The sequence below is a fragment of the Capricornis sumatraensis genome, chromosome 1, assembly GCF_032405125.1.
Source record: "Capricornis sumatraensis isolate serow.1 chromosome 1, serow.2, whole genome shotgun sequence".
In the NCBI taxonomy this organism is placed as follows: domain Eukaryota; kingdom Metazoa; phylum Chordata; class Mammalia; order Artiodactyla; family Bovidae; genus Capricornis; species Capricornis sumatraensis.
This window is the reverse complement of record NC_091069.1, coordinates 110,328,417-110,348,936: the sequence shown is the minus strand read 5'-3', so window position 1 is coordinate 110,348,936 and position 20,520 is coordinate 110,328,417. Positions and strand designations below refer to the sequence as shown.

The 20,520-nt window shown below is 45.7% G+C and overlaps 2 protein-coding genes across 4 annotated transcripts in view; one reads left to right on the top strand and one right to left on the bottom strand.

Moving 5' to 3' along the window:
- Positions 1–7,744: 7,744 nt before the first annotated feature.
- Positions 7,745–16,370, top strand: SOD1 (superoxide dismutase 1). 2 transcript variants are annotated; one of them, XM_068973478.1, is made up of 5 exons: positions 7,745–7,891; positions 11,662–11,752; positions 13,502–13,571; positions 14,399–14,516; positions 15,968–16,370. In XM_068973478.1, the coding sequence occupies exons 1-5, from the start codon at positions 7,820–7,822 to the stop codon at positions 16,073–16,075; spliced, it is 459 nt and encodes a 152-aa protein (XP_068829579.1). In that variant the 5' UTR covers positions 7,745–7,819; the 3' UTR covers positions 16,076–16,370. The 2 variants fall into 2 exon arrangements, with proteins under 2 accessions (XP_068829579.1, XP_068829588.1); XM_068973487.1 differs by having other exon boundaries at positions 7,745–7,907; positions 11,672–11,752.
- A 2,726-nt stretch (positions 16,371–19,096) lies between these two features.
- SCAF4 (SR-related CTD associated factor 4) overlaps positions 19,097–20,520 on the bottom strand; it is a 59,188-nt gene continuing 57,764 nt past the window's right edge. For both annotated transcript variants that reach the window (XM_068973020.1, XM_068973102.1), the window contains exon 20: positions 19,097–20,350. In XM_068973020.1, the coding sequence (XP_068829121.1) occupies positions 19,413–20,350 (938 nt within the window). In that variant the 3' untranslated portion in view covers positions 19,097–19,412. The remainder of the gene's footprint in view (positions 20,351–20,520) is intronic.

The window sequence follows — 20,520 nt, the reverse complement described above, 5'->3', positions numbered from 1 at the left end:
AACTCTGTATTAACAAACTACACAACTTAGATGAAGTGGACAAATTCCTTAGAAGACAGAAATGACCAAAACTGAATCAAGAAGAAATAGGAAATCTGATGTGAATTCTAATAAGAACCTGAATTAGAAATTAACAATCTTCCCACAAAGAAAAGCCTAAATCTAGATGATTTATCAATTCATTCAATGACACCAGTATTATCCTGATAGCAAATAAAGGCAGCACAAGAAAATAACATTATAGATATTAACAAATCAAATTCAGCAACATATACAAAGGATTATACACTCCGTTCAAATGGAATTTATTACTGGAATACACAGTCAATTAAACATCTGAAATTCAACGTAATACACTAGGTATATAGAACAAAGGACAAAGACCACATGATCGTGTTAACAGATGCAGAAACACCATCTGACAAAAGCTAACACCCTTCATGTCAACTAACTAGAAACAGATGGGAACTTCCTCAACCTGGATAAAGGGCATCTATGAAAAACCTACAGCTAAGATCACACCTAAGAGGAAGAGACTGAATTCTTCCCCCAGCTACTGAGAACAACCCAAAGATCTCCATCCCTTACCACTTCTACAACATTGTCCTGGAGGTTCCAAACAGCGTTGCTGCTGCTGCTGCTAAGTCACTTCAGTCGTGTCCGACTCTGTGCGACCCCAGAGACGGCAGCCTGCCAGGCTCCCCAGTCCCTGGGATTCTCCAGGCAAGAACACTGGAGTGGGTTGCCATTTCCTTCTCCAATGCATGAAAGTGAAAAGGGAAAGTGAAGTCGCTCAGTCGGGTCCAACTCTTAGCGACCCCATGGACTGCAGCCCACCAGGCTCCTCCATCCATGGGATTTCCCAGGCAAGAGTACTGGAGTGGGGTGCCATTGCCTTCTCCCCCAGTGTTATAAGGCCAAAAATGGGAAAAGACTCACAGAGACAATTCATCAAAGAAGATAAACAGCTAATAAGCACATGAAAAGATGCTCAACATTATTAGCTGTTAGGGAAATAGAGGTTAAAACCACAATAAGATACTACATACTCACTGGAATGGCTATAATTAAAAAAGAAGAAAAGCAAGAGTTGGCAAGGATGTGCAGAAAGTGAAATCTTTGCATTGTTGATGTAGCCCATTGAAATATTGCCTAGCACTTTTTTTGAGCCAAACTTAAAAAGCAAATCAAAGAGAAATGAAATTGTAAGTCCACACAGATGTGTACACTTAGCAGCATGTGTATTCTTAGCAGCACTATTAATAACATTCAAAACTCAGAAATAATCTTGTATTGGTTTGCTAGGGCTTCTGTAACAAAGTAGCTTAAATAACAGAAATTGATTGGCTCACAGTTCTGGAGACCTGAAGTCTGAGATGGAGGGGTCAGCAGGATTGGTTCCTTCTGGGCTTTGAGAGAGAATTTGTCTCATGCCCCTCCCCTAGCTTCTGGCAATGTTGGGTTTCCCTTGGCTTTGTAGAAGCATCATCCTATCTCTGCCTTCATCTTCATGTGGTGTTCTCTCTGCCTGTGTCCAAATTTCCTTTTTATAAGCTCACTAATCGTACTGGATAAGGGGTCCACCCTGTTCCAGCATGATCTTATAGTAACTAATTTAATTTCAAAAATCCAATTTCCAAACTAGGTGACATTTCATGGGGGTTAGCGACTTAGCAGCAGCAGCAGGACTTCAACATATGTATTTTGGAGGTTCACAATTCAACAACACGTAACAAATCCAAATGTCCACCAATTTGTGACTGGAAAACAATTTATGGTGTTTCCATGCCATGGAATACTCTTTAGACATAAAAAGGAACAAACTACCAACAGATGCTACAACCAAGATTAAGCTCTGAAACATTATGCTGATAAGCCAGATGCAAAAGACTACATACTGTTTCCATTTATAAGAAATGTTCAGAAAAAGTAAATTTACAGGGTAAAAAGCAGATTAGTAGTTGCCTAGGGCTTGGAGTGGGAGAAGGGCTTAAGCGAAAACCAGCATGAGGAAACTTGCTGGGCTGACGGAAATGTTCTAAAACTGCATTTTGGAAAGGGTTGCTAATTACAAAAATTTACTAAAAATATTGCTGAAGTGTATACTTACAATGGGTGAATTTTTTTATAGTACATGAATTATATAGTAATAAGGCTACTTTGGTTTTTTTTTTTAAGGTAAAAAAAAACCCCAACAAACCTCTGCAGGTGGACCAGCAATCTGAATTTTAACAAGCCTTCTAGCCAGCTCTAAAGTATACTAACATCTGAGGGACTTTCTGGCAGTATAGTCGTTAAGACACCATGCTTCCAATGCAGGGGGCACAAGTTCATCTCTGGTTGTGGAAGTAAGATCCCACATGCCATGCGGCACAGCCGAAAAAAAAAAACCAAAAACAAAACAGGATATTAACATTTGAGAATCACTGCTCTAAAGAATTTAACCAGATGAACTTGAGAAAATGGCAATGGTTCCTGTGTGTGTACATGTGTGTGTGCTCGCTTCTGTCCAGCTCTTTGTGACCCCCATGGACTGTAGCTGAACAGGCTCCTCTGTCCATGGGATTCTCCAGGCAAGAGTACTGGAGTGGGGTGCCATTGCCTTCTCCGAGCAGACAGACTGAAAACCACAATCACAGAAAACTAACCAATCTAATCACATGGACCACAGCCTTGTCTAACTCAGTGAAACTCTGAGCCATGCCGTGTAGGGCCACCCTGAGGTTCACATCTGTGTTCAAAAGGATGCATCCACCTCAGCACTTCCAGGTTCCTCAGGCACCCAGATGCACCCTTGTCCTGAATGAAGGTCTTAATCTGGTATCAATAAGTGGCAGCTCTATCCTCCACTCTGGCACCTGAGCCCCACATCTGGGAGCTACCCTTTGCCCTGCCTCTCCCTCCCCCTGCAGGTTTGGTCAGGCTCTGAGGCTGAAGGTTCCTTTTTCATTCTCTCTCCCCTATTTTCTAGCAGTGGCCTCCGGCCAGGACCTTATATCGCTACTCCCAAATAGCCTTTCTGCCCTGTTTCACTTCACTGTCTTCTGATCTACCCACTTGAGTATCCCAGGACCCATCTTACTTATGCACATAACCAAGTCCCTTCCTGATAAAACTCCCCCGGTGGCTCTTGCAGTTGGAACTTACTTTGAACTGCATGTAACAGAGACCTGGTTATGCTTGTTTAACCAAATATAAGTTTATTTTCCTCGTAGGATAGAAGTGCCAAGGTAAGCAGCCCATTTCCAATGAACGCCATTGCCAGTTTCTTATGTAACTTACAGCAATGTCAGGTGCATCTACCGTTTAAATAAACACAATTTGAAGATGTGAAGGTAATCAGGCCCAAGCACACTGTTTTCAGAAATCTCCCGGGTAGTTATTTCAAAGGTGCAGCAAGGGTCAACAGGACTGTACCTAACCTAGGGGCCTCTGGCTTACCGTTGGGCATTCCTCGTAGCTCAGCTGGTAAAGAATCCGCCCGCAATGCAGGAGGTCCCGGTTCAATTCCTGGGTTGGGAAGATCCCCTGGAGAATGGATAGGCTACCTACTCCAGTATTCATGGGCTTCCCTGGTGGCTCAGACAGTAAAAGATTTTGCCTGCAATGCGGGAGACTTGGGTTCGATCCCTGGGTTAGGAGGGCATGGCAACCCACTCCAGTATTCTTGGCTGGAGAATCCCCATGGACAGAGGAGCCTGGCAGGCTGCAGTCCATGGGGTCACAAAGAGTCAGACACAAATGAGCAACTAAGCACATATATAAAGACATATTTTTCATCAGCAAAAGCTTTGGTAATAATCCCTTTGTGATGTGTGATGTGAAGCAGATGAAAAGAAAACTACTTATTTACTGAGCACCATGAAGGTGTAAAGGAGGAACTGCCTTGGGATTTCAGGAGAAAAAGAATGATTTTGGGAAAAAGGGAGAGAAATAAAGGAGTGCTGTGCTGTGCTTAGTGGCTCGGTTGTGTCTGACTCTTTGTGACCCCATGGACTGCAGCCCGTCAGGCTCCTCTGTCCACGGGGATTCTCCAGGCAAGAATACTGGAGTGGGTTGCCATGCCCTCCTCCAGGGGATCTTCCCAATCCAGGGATTGAACCCAGGTCTCCCAAAGTGCAGGCAGATTCTTTACTGTTAGAGCCAGGAGGGAAGCCCAAACTAAGTGAGAGAAGGGAGGAATGAATCCTAAGAAAGGAAAAGAAGAGGAAAGGGGTGGAAATGCAAGACTGAACAGCTGGTCTACCTTCTCACTTCTTAACCAAACACTGATTTTCATGCTCAGGAACGCCAGAAGGACACACAGTAAACTGCTGAGTCATCTGGACATGAGGCAATCTGGTCTGAGGCACCCAGTCCTCACCATTCCCTACGAAATTCAAGTCACTCTGCGTCAGCATGCCTCATCCTGACTGTCAGATGCCAGCCACATTCGTGGGCTCAAGACAACCCAACCTCCTTTTGGATTCCCTCGACTTCTTGGAGATAATGACTCTCAATAGGATTTGAACTTTTCAAAACCACCTGAGTTCTCTGATCACACACATGACCTTTGGGACTAGATTAGGGGGCAGCAGCACCCCAAAGCCATAGAATCGTGGAATCTCCAGGTCGAAATGAATAGGCCTGACCTAACACAGGACAGGGGCAAGGGCATAAAGGGAGGCCTTTGTACCACATGGATCTCCTTCCTACAAAACAAGTTAGGAACGTGTGTCAGACCTTCATCCTTCAGAGACCTGGGAGCTGGGTGACACTGCTTTGTGGCTGCCTTACAGTCTAAATTGCTAGCAGCTCCTCGGTTCAATGGCTAGTCTTTGTTTCTCCATCTTCACGTTTCCTGATCATTAACTTTTTGAAGTCAGTCCAACGTACTGGGTGGGTTTCCCTGGTGGCTCAGTGGTAAAGAATTCACCTGCTAATGCAGGAGATGGGTTCCATCCCTGGGTCGGGAAGATTCCCCAGGAGGAGGGCATGGCACCCCACTCTAGTATTCTTACCTGGAGAATCCCATGCACAGAGGAACCTGGCGGGCTGCAGTCCACGGGGTTGCAGAGTTGGGCACGACTGAGTGACTCACACACACACACAACCTTGTTCTAGAAGGAGGGGTAAGACTCTTATGGGAGCATCTTCTCAGTTCCACACCTCTCCCCAGGGGAAATACGGCCTAAGGAGGAACAGAACAGGGCCCTCTGAAGTGTGGGACTCCGTGCGTGAGGGTAGTTCTAGGAATGAACCTCAGGGGTCCTCGAATCCTGCCTGACACAGCCCTGGCACTACCCCAGGCTTTGTCTGCCTATCTCGAAAGAGGAGGAACCCGGATCCCAGCACCATTGCACGTGGGGTAGTTTGTTGGCATGTGAACTGAAATCTGATTCCAACTTCCTGGAAGCCAAAGAAACGTTGGCCTTGGGCAAAGGCCTTTTGGCTGTGATCTGCACATTTATGCAACTTACAGGCTAACTAGAAAATGCTAGTTGAGTACAACAAGCAAAATTACAAATATGTATACTTTCAAGAGGATGATAAAAAAAAGTGAACTGTGTATCTGTGACAGATGACGATTTGAGCCCAAAGGTAGAATTAAATAAGTCCTGTGCAGCCAAGACGTGGCTGAAGTAGTTTCTGCCTTGTTTCACTCTGACCTTGAACTAGGTCTCACTCAGCATTTCACCATCCCCACAACTCTGTGTGTAAAGTCACTTCAGTGTGTCCGACTCTTTGCTGCCCCATGGACTGTAGCAAGCTTGTACCCCACCAAGCTCCTCGGTCCATGGGATTCTCCAGGCAAGAATACTGGAGTGGGTTGCCATGTCCTTCTCCAGGGGATCTTCACCACCAAGGGGTCTGACCCGGGTCTCTTACATCTCCTGCACTGGCAGGCTTTACCACTAGCGCCACAGCTAAATCCTCCCTACATTAGAAGAAAAGGCAGATTGTGTTGGGAGTTCACTGGGAGACCGGAGGATTTCAACGGAAATCCCTAGCAGCCAGAGCTCTCCTCCCTTAGGTGTGTCCCTCATCGGCCCCTGTCTGGGTCTCCTTGACTCCCTGTTTCTTTTCAGTATACTTTTCCCATCTCTTCTTTTGAGTCAAGTAGGTCTAGCTCTTGCCCTCAACTTGCCTAGTTCACTGGGCATGAAAAACACCTGCAGGTCAGAATTTCTCAAATTGCCAACATCAGAGCTCCCTGGGAACAAGGGAGGAAGGCAAATTCCAGGTTCCCACCACAGACCCACTGGGTCAGAAACATAGTAATCTGCGGTTTAACGAGCCTTCTAGATGAGTCAAAAGCGTGCTTCCAGATTAAATTAAACTCATCTCTGAAAACAGTTCACTCATCTTTGTTACTCAGGCAGCCCACTGAGGAGGGAAGAGGAAGATTCTTCTCTTGATGCCCCCTGGGAATCCCATAGTTATCAAACTATTTTGCCAAGAAAAGCATGTTTGTGGGGGTGGGGCCAGATGGTCGTGGTGGTGGTGGGGATTCTCCCCTGAGCCAAACTGTTGCAGACAAATGCACAGTGAAAAGTGAAAGTGTTAGTCACTCAGTCCTGTCCTACTCTTTGCAGACCCCACTGGACTGCAGTTGGCCAGGCTCCTCTCTCCATGGAATTCTCCAGACAAGAATATTGGAGTGGGTAGCCCTTCCCTTCTCCAGGGGATCCTTCTCACCCAGGGAGTGAACCCAGGTCTCCTGCATTGCAGGCAGATTTTTTACCATCTGAGCCAGGAGAGAAGCAAATGCATAGTCATTGTAAAAAAATATATATTTTTTGAGAGAACATTAGTAAAGTTAAATTTGCATTTCCCAAAGGTACCCACCCACAGTCTCCTGTACATCTTTCTAGAGATTTCTGAGCACACAAGTAAACATGTTTATACTTTTAAATAAAAACCCACAGAAGTGGATTGTGCTGTTAGCTAGTTTCATGAAACGTCTTCCTTGAAGGTTAAGAAATGTATGGAGGTATCATTCACCCATTCTCCCCCTCTCCTTGACTGTTGGGGGCAGCGGACAAAACACAGAGGGATATAGAAATCAATCAGTTGGCTTTTTTTTTTTTGCATTTTCAGGTTTGTGGCCTTGCCACACAGGAAATATTCGAAAAGACGTAATTCTGACAAACAAATACGTAAGTCTTATGTGTTTAGGACGAAGAAAATTGCAGAGAAGAAAAGGTGAGACCCGGGACTGAGATCCACCGTCTTTACAGACCCTCAGAAAGCCACAACGCAATTTAAAAAAATGGAAATTATCACAAACACCCAGCATGAGAGTCTCAACTTGTGAAACACAAAGGCGACAACGTCAGGACCAAAGTCAGTTATCACTCACTAACATTTGCGGACAAAGGGACTTCATATCTTCAAGGCGTGCCACGTATATACCTCCCTGTCCCACTTTCGTGTACTGCAATCCGCAGATCACACCCGTTCGAGGAGAAAGGCTGGGGGGAGTTGTTGTTTTTTTTTTTTTCCACGCATCCAGGTTTTACTGCGCGTTTTCACACAGCCCCAGGGCAGAGGGAGCCAGCAGCGCTTGAGTGACGGGCTCCCCACGCCGCCCCTTGGCTTCGCCCCCAGGTCCGTCAGGGCCCCCCCCCAAGGCCTCCCCGTTGCGGGGGAGCGCGCTGAGAGCGCGGTCGGCGATTGGTTGAGGGCCAGGGTGGGCGGGGCGCGGCGGTCCAGCCCTATAAAAGTGCGGCGGCACGCATGCCTCGGTTTTGCGTCGGCGTGTGTTCTGCGACATTTCCTTCTCTGCTTGGTGGGGGTGTCCCTAGCGGTCCGGGCCGGAGAGCCTTTCCCCCGAGTCATGGCGACGAAGGCCGTCTGCGTGCTGAAGGGTGACGGCCCGGTGCAAGGCACCATCCACTTCGAGGCAAAGGCAAGGGCTGGCGGGGGCGAGGGGGGGAGACCAGCGGCGAGGCCGTGCGCGCCAACCTGTGCCCTGGAGCGGCAGGGCGGCCCCGCCGGGCCTCGTGCCGCCTTCGCCACGCCTCCCTCCCCCGGCGCGCGGTTCGGCGGGTCCGCGGTCCACTCCCCCTCCCGGGCCGCCCCCCGCGCGCCCGCGGCCGCAAAGTGCTGAGTCACCGGGCGAGCCCGGCGGCGGTGGGAGGCGAGGCCTGGGCGGGGGTGCAGGAAGGGAACACCCGGTCGGCCCCTTTGTGTGTGGGGGTGGGGGGCGGGGAGGCCGACAACCGCGGGCCCGGGAGGGCGGAGAGAAAGCGAGGGAGGAGGAGAACCGGCTGCCACGGCGCCCCTTCGACGTCCGCAGGCCCTGACGGAGACCTGCCTTGCTTTGAGGCGGCCGTGTGGCTATGACCCCCGCCCCCCCCCCCCTTCTCGGCGGGGTCAGTGTCTGGGGCCTGGCATCCTGCGGATTCTTGAGTTGCGCAGTCCAGAGGCCTGACCCGTCCTTGAGATTTCGGGGGTGGCGGGGTGCGGCCGGGCCTTCAGGATTCTCGTGGCATCCGTTATCCCTTTGGGGCTTCCCTTGCAGCTCGAGTGCTCCAGCTTAGGTCTCTGCAAACCACGCGCACAGTCCGTGCCGGGGTTGGTGTTTGTACAGCCCTCGAGCTGAGTGGTTTTATCTGTTCAGGTCTTTGTAGTTTTGTTTTGTTTTAATGTTTGTGTTTAAAGGAAAACAGGAGTATGCAACAGTGACCCTTTACAGAAAAGTTTGCTGACACACCCTGCTCTAGGTTATGGTCAGGCTCTGTGAGGACAGAGAAGACGGCCTTGGTCAGAGCTCCAAAAAAACCAGAGCTCTAACAGACTCCCTTGTTTGGGGGGTTTTCTAGAGAGCGATAATAATCCTGGGTGCACGGCAGACTCAGATTCACGGCGTGGGTGCAAAGTCGCTTCAGTCGTGTCCAACTCTCTGCGACCCCATGCACTGTACTCCGTTGGGATCCTCTGTCCATGGGATTCTCCAAGCAAAAGGAACTGGAATGGGTTGACGTTTCCTCCTCCAGGGGATCTTCCCAGTCCAGGGATCAATCCAGCTCTCCTGAATTGCAGGCAGATTCTTTACCCGCTGAGCCATCAGGGAAGCCCCAGAGTCACTGGCTGAGCTTTTTAAAATGACATTCCAGGGCTCAACTCAGGATCGATTACGTCAGAACCTGGGGCGGTGCAGTCTGAGATTTGCAGTTTTTAAAGTCTCCAAAGTGGTTCTTAGTGCATGGAGGATTGAGAATTCGAGGAGGCCTAGAGTATTTCCTTTGCACCCAATTGTCATTTCTGTGCTTGGAGCATTCCTGTAAACAAATTTTCAGTCAGGTGACTTTGAAATCTCTTTACCGGTAGGCCTGTTACTGAGAGGGTATCGGACAAACCTCTGCACAAATCATGTAAAATAAAGTGTACAGAAACACTCAGAGATCATACTGAAGCACAGATGTTGTGAGGAGTGTGAAATGTCTTTTCACAGATGTTGTGAAAAGACTGTCCCAGATCTTAGGTTGCCAGTGGGCGGAAGATTGTGTTGGCTTGTTAATATTGAGGGAATATTTAAGGTACCAGTGAGATTTACAGTGGTTTATGGAAACATGAAAGGATATGCAAAGTGTTATATGTGAGATTTGTACAAGGAAAACAAATATTTGAGCTTAATTTTTTCCTTTTGGTGGTTTCCAAATTTTCTGAAAAGGCTTTTTGACATTAGACTAAATTTTGCTCTTTTCGTTTGCCAGACTGTTTTGTCTCTCCTCTTGCCTCCATTGCTCTGCTGCTGCTGAGTCGCTTCAGTCGTGTTCGACTCTGTGCGACCCCATAGACGGCAGCCCACCAGGCTCCCCTGTCCCTGGGATTCTCCAGGCAAGAACACTGGAGTGGGTTGCCATTTCCTTCTCCAGTGCATGAAAGTGAAACGTGAATGTGAAGTCGCTCAGTCGTGTCCGACTCCTAGCGACCCCATGGACTGCTGCCTACCAGGCTCCTCTGTCCATGGGATTTTCCAGACAAGAGGACTGGAGTGGGGTGCTATTGCCTTCTCCTGCCTCTCCACTAAGGAACCTCAGAAGCCTCTGAGGAGTTCTTTCCCTCCGGCCACTGAGAGCCAGCTCCTGGTGTTACTTAGATTCAGCAGCCAAACTGTGAAACCTGCCGCAGCCCGGGCCCCCTTAGTTTCTGCAGCTTCCCTGAGCAGCTTGTATGGCACCCTCTTCTGGGTTCTGAACCTCCGTTTTGGTAGTGCTCTCTGAACCTGGTAAAAGTGCTCTCTGAACCCTTGGGTATGTGGATGTATTAAACTGTCAATAAACCATCAACTGTATTTCTTGGCTTTTTGAGTGTTTAAAATTTTTGGATTAGTTTCCAGTTTTCAAAAATCGGAAATTTTCACCTCTTAAGTCCAAAGTCCTAGCTCGTCTTGAAAACCATCTATCTGGAGAAGGCCCCTGCTGAGCCTTCGTTAGCCTAGGGTGACACTGCAGCCTGTTTCCCTTCTTCCTGCTTCCCTGACCTGTTTCACCCATTTGAGATAATAGCCCGGGTCCCGCAGGGTATACCAGGCCGCTTACCCTTGAACTTCTCCTGTTCTGTGTATTACCGGTTGAGTGGGAGCGTGGAAGAGCCTGTGTGTTTGCCTCTCTGTGCTCTTGATAACATGGCGTGTTTGGGGGATAACAGTCACATTTGGTTCTTTCCAGAATTTTCCATTAAATTTTGGGTTTTTCTTTACCTAGAGAAATCATAATGTATCTGTCTTCAAAAAGAAACACAAGAGGCAGCAGTCGCCACGCTACTTTCCAGGAGCAGTGATACCTAGCCAGTAGAAAATCAGATCTTCAAGGCCTGACACCTCTTGTAATTGTCGGCCCTGGCTTTTTGAAAAACCAGAAACCCCATCTCATATTCCTGTATGGTGTGGTTGCTGTGTTATGTTTTATTTTAGTTGCTAAGATCTCTCTGTAGCTGTGGAAGGAACTTCTTTGATTTGTCCATGTAGCGTGCAGTACCATTGCCCATCGCCTTTGCTGGAATTGCAGTGCGGTTTTCTTTTTCTTCTTCACCTGTTTGGGTGTTTTATTGTCCCTTCTTTTTGATCTCAGGAGTGGAAAGGTTATCTAGGTTCCAGTGCCTGAAAAGCCTCCAGAAAGCAGTACTTCTGGTTAGATTAGGATCAGCTTCCCAGTGGCAGTGAGGAGGATATTTTCTGGGTACAACCAAAAATATCCGTGTGGGAAACTGATAAACGTTCCTCTCCTGGGGAGTGGAGAAGAGGGACCATGGGATAGCACGTTGAGTATTTCCAGCGAACCGTTTTTTTTTTCTTTTTAAGACAAATCTGTGTGTTTAATAATACAGCAGAGTGTCTGCATGAAGAAAGGAATAGGCTGAAAAGTGTATGACGTGCAGACAGTTGGGTTCACAAGTTTGATACGTGCACATATACTTAGCCACGCACCAGCACAACCTATTTGAAGTATTTACATAATAAGCAAGAACTTACTCGCATTACACATGAATGGTTAAGCAGCTACCTGGGGGTTCATTGCTAGAACGTGGTGGGCCTTTCTAGCCAAAAACCTTGGACACAGCTTTTTTGACTCCTGAGTTGATGTTCTTTTCACTTTTCCTGTGAATGCAGTCATTTTCTTTACTCAGAAGCATTTGCCCTCTCAAACTTCTCTCTCTTTTCTTTGACTGAAGGGAGATAAAGTCGTGGTAACTGGATCCATTACAGGGTTGACTGAAGGTGATCATGGATTCCACGTCCATCAGTTTGGAGACAATACACAAGGTGGGTGTGGTCCTGGTGATGATCGACTCACAGTCACCTCACCTAGTGAGATAAACCTAGTAGTGTGTGGATGTGTGTTTAGGTGCTCGGTCGTGTCTGACTCTGCAACCCGTGCACTGTAGCCCTCCAGGCTCCTCTGTCCATGGGATTTTTCAGGCAAGAGTACTAGAGCGGTTGCCATTTCCTCCAGGGGATTTTCCCTACCCAGGGATCGAACCCGTGTCTTCTGTGTCTCCTGCACTGCAGGTGGATTGTCTGCCTGCTGAGCCATCCAGGAAGCCACCTCCACACATTAAAAATTGGCAACAATTTTTTAGAAAGTCGATAGCACTACTCACGTCAGCCTCAGGGATAAAAGTGACTGACTCAATGGAATGGAAGGGGAATTGATGTTTTTATTTTATCTTACTATGGGTTGATTATGTAAGAGTCTCAGATGTTTTTAACAATAGAAAACAATACTGCTGCTTTCTGACCTTCGTGGCCTTTGGTCCTTGTGAGCTGGGGGTTGAGGGTGGGTGTGACAGGCAGGGCGTACATTTACCATTACCCTGGAAGAACAGCTCCACAGCTCCAACACAAGAGCCTTAGTTGGGACAGGGTGGCAGGGGTGGGGGGCAGTGAGAGACAGACTGATGATAGCCTGTGAACTGTTGGTCCTGTGGATTGAGTTTGATTTTCTCATTTTGGGATCAGAAGCAGGTTAACAAAATTTATGGGTTAAGTTGCTGTATTTGAGTAAACTTAGTGTTTCGACCTTCTGTGATGAGAACTTAATTCATTTTGCTGGAACCTGTTTTTAATGACCCATAATTTGGTTCCTTTAAATAGTGATTTAAGGGTCAGATGTGATCCACTTCAACAATATAAAAATTGCTGGGACTAAGAGGTGGTCCAGTGGGTAGGTCTCCCCCTAGTTCCCAACGCAGGGGGCCTGGGTTGGATGCCTGGTCAGGGAGAGGAGTCCCCACGTGCAGGCCGCCACCCAGCGGCCACATGCTGCTGCCTAAGGACCCTGGGTGCCTCAACTAGAGATCACGTGTGCAGCAGCTGAGACCTGGCGCAGCCAAAGGAAAAACATTCCCGCCTCTGTGGTGGGAGGCGAGTGCTCTTTGGCTTCGACTTACTCTGCCACGTCCTGTAACCTGCGTGTTGTCTCCCTGAGTGGGAAGGGTGGGGGCTTTCACAGCCTTTATCCATCCCCGACCCCACCTGACAGCCAGCGAATGAAGGCCCATGTAAGAGAGCCGCCTCCACAGTTGTGTTCTATGGGAATGCTCTTCTCCGGTGCTCAGGAGTGCCGTTTTTACAGAGTACAGCCTGAAGGCCCAGAGTCGTGCAGGGCAGCAGCCCTTGGATTAGGATGCTGCTTTATATTCCACAAGCACCAAGACCCAGACAGCAGCTGTCTGGCAGTGTGTTGCTGGGGATACACGTGTTTTGTCGTGGAGGTATCCTGTCGTCTTAGGAAGTAGGATCATAATCATGGGATTTTAATAGAAGGACCATTGAAGTGCAAGTCGGGGCAGAAGCAGCTAAGCCGAGAATGGTGTTACCTTGACCAGCGTCGCAGTGGTTAGAATTTGTCCCTACTCCCTGCCCTTCGCTGCTGTTGTTCCTAGCCCAGAAGTCACTTTGGGGGTCAGTACTTTTCTCCAGTTGAGGCTTTTAGCAATGACCAGTTTCTTTTTTAGAATTTATTTCGGAATTTTGATTCATAATTTAGCTGCTTTTCTTTTTGGTAAATAGGCTGTACCAGTGCAGGTCCTCACTTTAATCCTCTGTCCAAAAAACACGGGGGGCCAAAGGATGAAGAGAGGTAAGTGACTTTAATTCTTTTTTGAAATATTAGCGCTGGCTTTGGGCAGGGGTGGTCAGTATGGTTTACTACTTGCAGATTGTATGCTAAGATAATTGCACTTCTGTTCTTGAATTTGTTGCTCCACGTAACCCCTTGCCCCTGAGTTCTGGAATGGCATCACTCCCTGGGCTAAGGAATTGACAAATGGGGACACTGCAAACGGTATGGGTTTTGTAGCGTTTATTGAATAAAGAACTAATACAAGAGTCAAAGGGAACTAATACAGGAAATGTCATGAATAACAGTACTGTCAACTACTAGCAAAATCAAAACATCATTGTGAAACACTGGAAACTTCGTAGATAAAAATTTGATGTTGAAAATTCAGTGAGGCTCCCCTTGTATGTGTTCGTTTTCTGAAAGCCTTTCAGGAAAATATTAAATTTTAAGGACAAGGATTAATTTATGTTTATATCAAAGGGCAAGGGGCATGACTCTCTTAGCCATGCCAAGTATTAATAGGCATAACTCAGTAACTTAGAGTTTATCCTCTAAGTTTACTTTACCTCTGAAGTTAGGGGTGCACCCCAAGTCTTTCCAGAGCGTTGCTTTATAGACTTGGAAGCCTTGCTTGAAGAGCTGTGTGTCTGAAACATCTTGTTACTTGTTTTTAAATTTGTATGTTTTCAAAGTTTTGTCAGTATGGAAAAGTAGATTCTATTTGATACAGACTGTATCGCTCTCTCAAGCTACCCTTATATATCTGACGCATCCATTTTTAATTTAGCTTATGAACTAAAGTTAGATAGAAATCAGTCCTGATCCCTCTGCTTTTTCAATGTTAGGCATGTTGGAGACCTGGGAAATGTGAAGGCTGACAAAAACGGTGTTGCCATTGTGGATATCGTAGATCCCTTGATCTCACTCTCAGGAGAATATTCCATCATTGGCCGCACGATGGTGGTAAGTTTTCATATGATCAGGATATGCATGAAATTTCTTCTAACACATGATCATGTATGTTTTCATGACTTCACGATTGTTAATCCTGGCTTCTAAGCTTCCATATAAATTGTACTTTTTGTTCAGATTAGGAAAAGCAGTTATTTTGTTGGACAGTTACAGTGAAGGTGATTTAATGATCAAGGTCAGTTAAGACCAGTTTTGCTAAGATGCAGTAATAAAACAGATTACCTTTGATCATGTTAATTAGATCTGTGTTATGGAAATAGAAGCTGTCTTTATTTGGTTTTCAAATGGCCAGGCTTTCTGTCACTACTGGGTTTCCCCCTTGCAGTTAACCAGAGCATTTGAAATCTGAAATCTGGGGTGGACCTCAGTACCAATATTCATTCATGTCTGCAGGTTGTTTTCACTTGTTCAACGTGTGGGAGGCCGTTGTCCCACACTGCATCTGATTCCTACGGAATGCCTCCTGAAGGCTCCCTTTTGCCTGCCCCCAGAGGACAGTTAACTTTCAGTAGACACTTTCTATCAGTTCACCTTTTTATCCTTAGAATTTCCTTTTGTAGTTATGAAGCAGAAAAGTCACTTACCAGTGTTTGATGTGCTGTGCTTAGTTGCTCAGCCATGTCTGACTCTGTGGCACCATTGGACTTGTAGCCTGCCAGGCTATGTCCATGGGATTCTCTGGGCAAGAATACTGGAGTGGATTGCCATGCCCTCCTCCAGGGGATCCTCCCAACCCAGGGATCGCACCGAAGTGTCCTGCATTGCAGGCAGATTCTTTACCATCTGAGCCACCAAGTGGTGGCTTAATGTTTTATGAGCAAAATTTAAAAGGCTACTGCTTGAATATTCAAGATATTTTTAGGGCCTTCCTCATGGCTTAGTTGGTAAAGAATCTGCCTGCAATGCAGGAGACCTGGGTTTGATTCCAGAATCTGGAAGATCCTTTGGAGAAGGGCATGGCAACCCACTCCAGTATTCTTATTTGAATATTCAAGATATGTTTAGGATTCTCTTATTTATGGGTCTGTAGCTAATTAGGCACAGTTTTTATAAGTTTACATATATATTTTTTGGTTCACCTTTCCTCCCAAACCAGTTTGTACTATGAAAGAATGTCTACCCTGATATTACTAAAATTTCTCATGGTAGATTTATTTAGCATGTGGATGCTTTGTAACCTAATTCTATGGGTTTTTTGTGTTTTTTTGAGATAGTACTGCTAACCTCATGTTTTATTATGTCTGCATCATCAAGAAAAAGCTCAGAATAGTAGCTTCTACTTTTTACTACTGGATTAAATATTTGTGTGTTTTCCTACTAGTAGGATTATTTTAACATGGTATTTTCTAGTATTCAGTGGTTCTTAAAGTCTTTTGGGTATTGTTGAGGAGATGGTAATTGCTTGATAGCCTGAGTTAATTTGTTCTTAAAATTTTTTAAAGGTCCATGAAAAACCAGATGACTTGGGCAGAGGTGGAAATGAAGAAAGTACAAAGACTGGAAACGCTGGAAGTCGTTTGGCCTGTGGTGTAATTGGAATTGCCCCGTAAACATTCCCTGGGACATGGTCTGAGTCCTAGTAACTCGTGTTATCTTGCTGGTTGTAGAAATTTAACTTGATAAGCATTTAACACTGTAAACTTAAAAAGTGTAATTTGTGTGACTTTTTAAAAATTGCTTTAAGTACCTGTAACGAGAACTGACATGATCACTTGAAAGATTTGTATTATTTTATAAAACTCATACACAATTAAAATGTCTGTTTCATTGATCTCTATATTTTGCCAGACTTAATCACATGTATATTATTTGTCTGAATTCCGATTCTCTCAAGCCTGCAATAAACATTCTCTGTGGCACTGTATTTTGAGCCTGTTGAAGTATTTAAATTGAAATTCTAAATTAACTTGATATTCATACATAGAGCGTGAATGGAAGAGATTTAGTAATACATTGATGGGTATTAACTATCTTAGAACTTTTTTTGAAAGTGTTTTTAAATGAGATCATTAAAATGTTAAAATTTTAGCAACTGGTATATTTAGCTAAGACTAAGCTGAATTTTAATCTCAGACAAATAGGCCATTCTTTGTTAGCTTTAGGGAAGTTAAGGTGGTAACTTTATTTTAAAAAGTAGCTGTTAACAATTTGAGAGAGCCCTTTTGATAACTTAGTGAAATTGTAAATGGCAAGTTACAGCCTTAGCGAAGAGTAAGATTAATTTACCTACCTGTCAAAATGGCACATACTCCATTTTTATAGACCCCATGACCATGAAATTAAAAGACGCTTACTCCTTGGAAGAAAAGTTATGACCAACCTAGATAGCATATTCAAAAGCAGAGACATTACTTTGCCGACTAAGATCCGTCTAGTCAAGGCTATGGTTTTTCCAGTAGTCGTGTATGAATGTGAGAGTTGGACTGTGAAGAAGGCTGAGCACCTAAGAATTGATGCTTTTGAAGTGTGGTGTTGGAGAAGACTCTTGAGAGTCCCTTGGACTGCAGGGAGATCCAACCAGTCCATTCTAAAGGAGATCAGCCCTGGGATTTCTTTGGAAGGAATGATGCTGAAGCTGAAACTCCAGTACTTTGGCCACCTCATGCGAAGAGTTGACTCATTGGAAAGGACTCTGATGCTGGGCGGGATTGGGGGCAGGAGGAGAAGGGGATGACACAGGGTGAGATGGCTGGATGGCATCACCAACTCAATGGACGTGAGTTTGAACTCTGGGAGCTGGTGATGGACGGGGAGGCCTGGCCTGCTGCGATTCATGGGGTCGCAAAGAGTCAGACGCGACTGAACTGAACTGACCACTTAAGTTTTATTTTTAGTAACAGTAGAGTTTGGCACAACCTGCTTTCACATATGCCCTTTGAAGAAATACATTATACCCACTGTAAGGTGGAAGCAAAGAAATGACTTGGTTGTGGGTTCTGCCTGTTTAAATACAAGAATTTCTACACCCAGTTAGTAATTCAAGTCTGTTTCTCTAAACACGTATGCCTATAGAAAAATGCTTTAAAACGAAGTGTTGATCTTAACGCAGGTTTGACTGTGGGTTATAGTTTATTAATTGAAAATTGTAGGATAGTTGACAGAGGAGCCAGAAATAAGCAACTGTTTGGTTGGACTTTGGCAAGTGAAGATCACTTGGAGAGGAAAAGCTAATTTAGAAAAATAAACATAGTGTATTCAAAGTTTTAAGTTGGTGATAACAGTATGCTCACAAATTAACAGTTAAGATGACCATCAGGTAGGAACTTAAAAACCAACACATTTCATAAGGTACAATTTGTTACATAAATGGACTTGCTTGTGTACTTTAAAGCCTCAAATGTAATTACTACCACTTAATACTTCTGGGGTTTTGTCATGAGCAAATAGGGTGACCTTAATACTTTCGATTGGAAATAAGGACTGTTTCCTTGAAACCCGAACACTAATCAGATGTGTATTTCCAGAAGCAGTTTCAGCTAGGACTTTTAAACTCAGTGGGCCAACATATACCAGGGCACCAGGGTAAGCTTATAACTCAAGTCTACATATGTGAAACAGGATTTTCTCTTGTTTTCCAAAGGTTGCCCTACATACATTTCCCCCCACCACCCATTAAGGATCTTGCTCCAGAAAACTCAAAACCAAATCAGCTTTGCCTCGGGATGAGGGTAAAGAATCTGTTCAGCACACGAACTAGGAGCTTAGATACATAATTTAAGGAGAAAAGAGCTTCAAGGCCACAAATACTTGGGTTAACGGCTGGTCTTTTCCTTGGCACTAGCTCAGCAGCTTTATGTAACTGCTTTTCTGTAGTACTTCAGGTACAGGTTTGATTTCCCCTTGAATGTCTTCATGTAATAGTTCTGGGATAACTCACAACTGTTTTTCCTAGTTAACCCAATTATTTTAAAGATGAGTGAGTACTTTGCAGGGGTGCAAAGCTCAGTTTACCTCTGCTCAGCAGGGGAAAAGAGAGGCAACAGGCAAGGCTTATAGAAACAGTGGGGGCTGCATTTAAGTTCTTAAACAGATGAGACAAAAAGCTTTTAAAGCTGCAGACACTAACCTTGATTTTCTTTAACCTTTTTGAAAAATTTAATGGGATGAAAAGAAAAGCCACCAGCCTTCTAAAGAAGTAATACCCAGGCAATAATTTATAGTACAATTGGTAATGCTGGGGTCCAATGTTCCCTTAGCAAAGAATTTATGAATTATTTAGGGCAACATTTACCACAAAGCCAATGGGTGGGGGGCGGGGAGGGGGAGAACACCTTGATTGAATCCCAAAACTCACAAGCTTTTCAGTTAACATTAAAACCACTAACCTTTGCCTTCTGAATGAAATGCTAAGAATCAAAAATATTACAGATGAAGTGTTTGAAAATAACTACATAAAGATGTCTGTTTCCATCAAATTAACAAGTCTAATTTAGACTAATACAGCATTAACCACTCAAACTTTGATGAACAGTCCTTTTCCACCTTAATGCAGTGTAGGAAGAATAGCACACATTAAAGTTTGTTACGAAAATAGAGTTTATTAAAAACATCCCTATTGTTTTTTGAGGAGCTTTCACCGTTACCTTGTCTTAAATTAAAAAAAAAAAAAATAGAGAGCACTTCTAATTACGATTTGTAAACTTTTTAAAGTCAAAACTTTTAAAAAGTTACAGCAAAAAGGGTAATATTTATTCATATTTTCAGTATTTTTTTTTTTTTGTTATTTTGTGGCTATTTTTAAATAGAAGGGAAGCAATCAAATTGCTTACAGCTCCCACCAACTACTGCGGGGCTGTGACATAGCGGGAGCACGTATAATACAGCATCTGTACACCCCAAGCCCTACCCTCCTGCGTCGCCGTCATATCCGACAGATCCCAGTCTCTCTTAACGAGGAGCCTCTGCTGCTGAGCCGGTGTCCTTCTCAGGGTTGACGGATGAGGTAGCCTCAGCAGGTAACTCTTCAGAAGGCTTTGCGACTGCAGGCCCAGGCTCCCCCTTAGGAAGTTCTGAAACAGTGTCTACGCTTCCCGCTTGGCTAATGGGAGGTTCCGCGGTCTTGTTACTGCCTGCCCTGTCTGTCACCTCGGGCTTCTCCTTGCCTCGGTTTTCTTCCTTCTCTCTACGAGACTCTCTATCTCTAGAATCTCTCTCTCTGTCTCGATGCCCGCTAGAGCGTCTATTCCTGTCTTCCAAGTCTCTGTGCCTGTCCCGGTCGGGGCTCCTCCTTCCCCACTCTCTCCTCTCACGGTTACTATTCTCTCGATCATCATTACGGTTCCCGTACCGTTCCCGGTCATTCTCCACCCTATTTCCAAAGGATCTTCTTCCAAATCTTTCTTGGTCTCTACCTGAATTGAACTGCTGCTGCCTGCTGTCATTTCTGAACGGCTGTGGCTGCTGCTGAGCGGGTGGTGGCTGCTGGGCTGGCGGCGGCTGCTGCGGCGGTGGCTGTGCAGGAGGCTGCTGCTGTTGCTGCTGTGGTGGCGGCTGCCTTCCATCTCGGTCCTCAGGACCCCCTGGGCCTGGCCCCGGGCCCCCGAGCCCTGGCATCCCGCCAGGCCTGACGAAGGGGCCATGGGGTGGGAATGGGCCTTTCATTCCATGTGGTGGAGGCATTCCGAAGCCCCCCGGGCCTGGTGGTGGACCTCGGTGCATCATGTGTGGAGGCATGGGCCGAGGTGGCATCAAGGGAAACCGCTGTAAGTGAGGTGGAGGCATTCCTGGCGGGCGCTGGAGTGGGATCATGCCAGGTCGGGCACCAAGGAGACCGGTGGATGGGGCCTGGAGCCCAATGACGGGACCTGGTGCAACTCCTTGGGTACCTGATGAGGCAATAAAAATGAGACTGTAAATAAAGCAACACAGAGATGGCATATTCTGTTTTCATCCGTTTCCTGTGGTGCTTGAAGCAAAATGAAATTCACAATCTTCCAACGTCATACTGTTTGCCAGTCTACCCAGGAGAAGCTCAATGCGAAGTCCTAGCAACAAT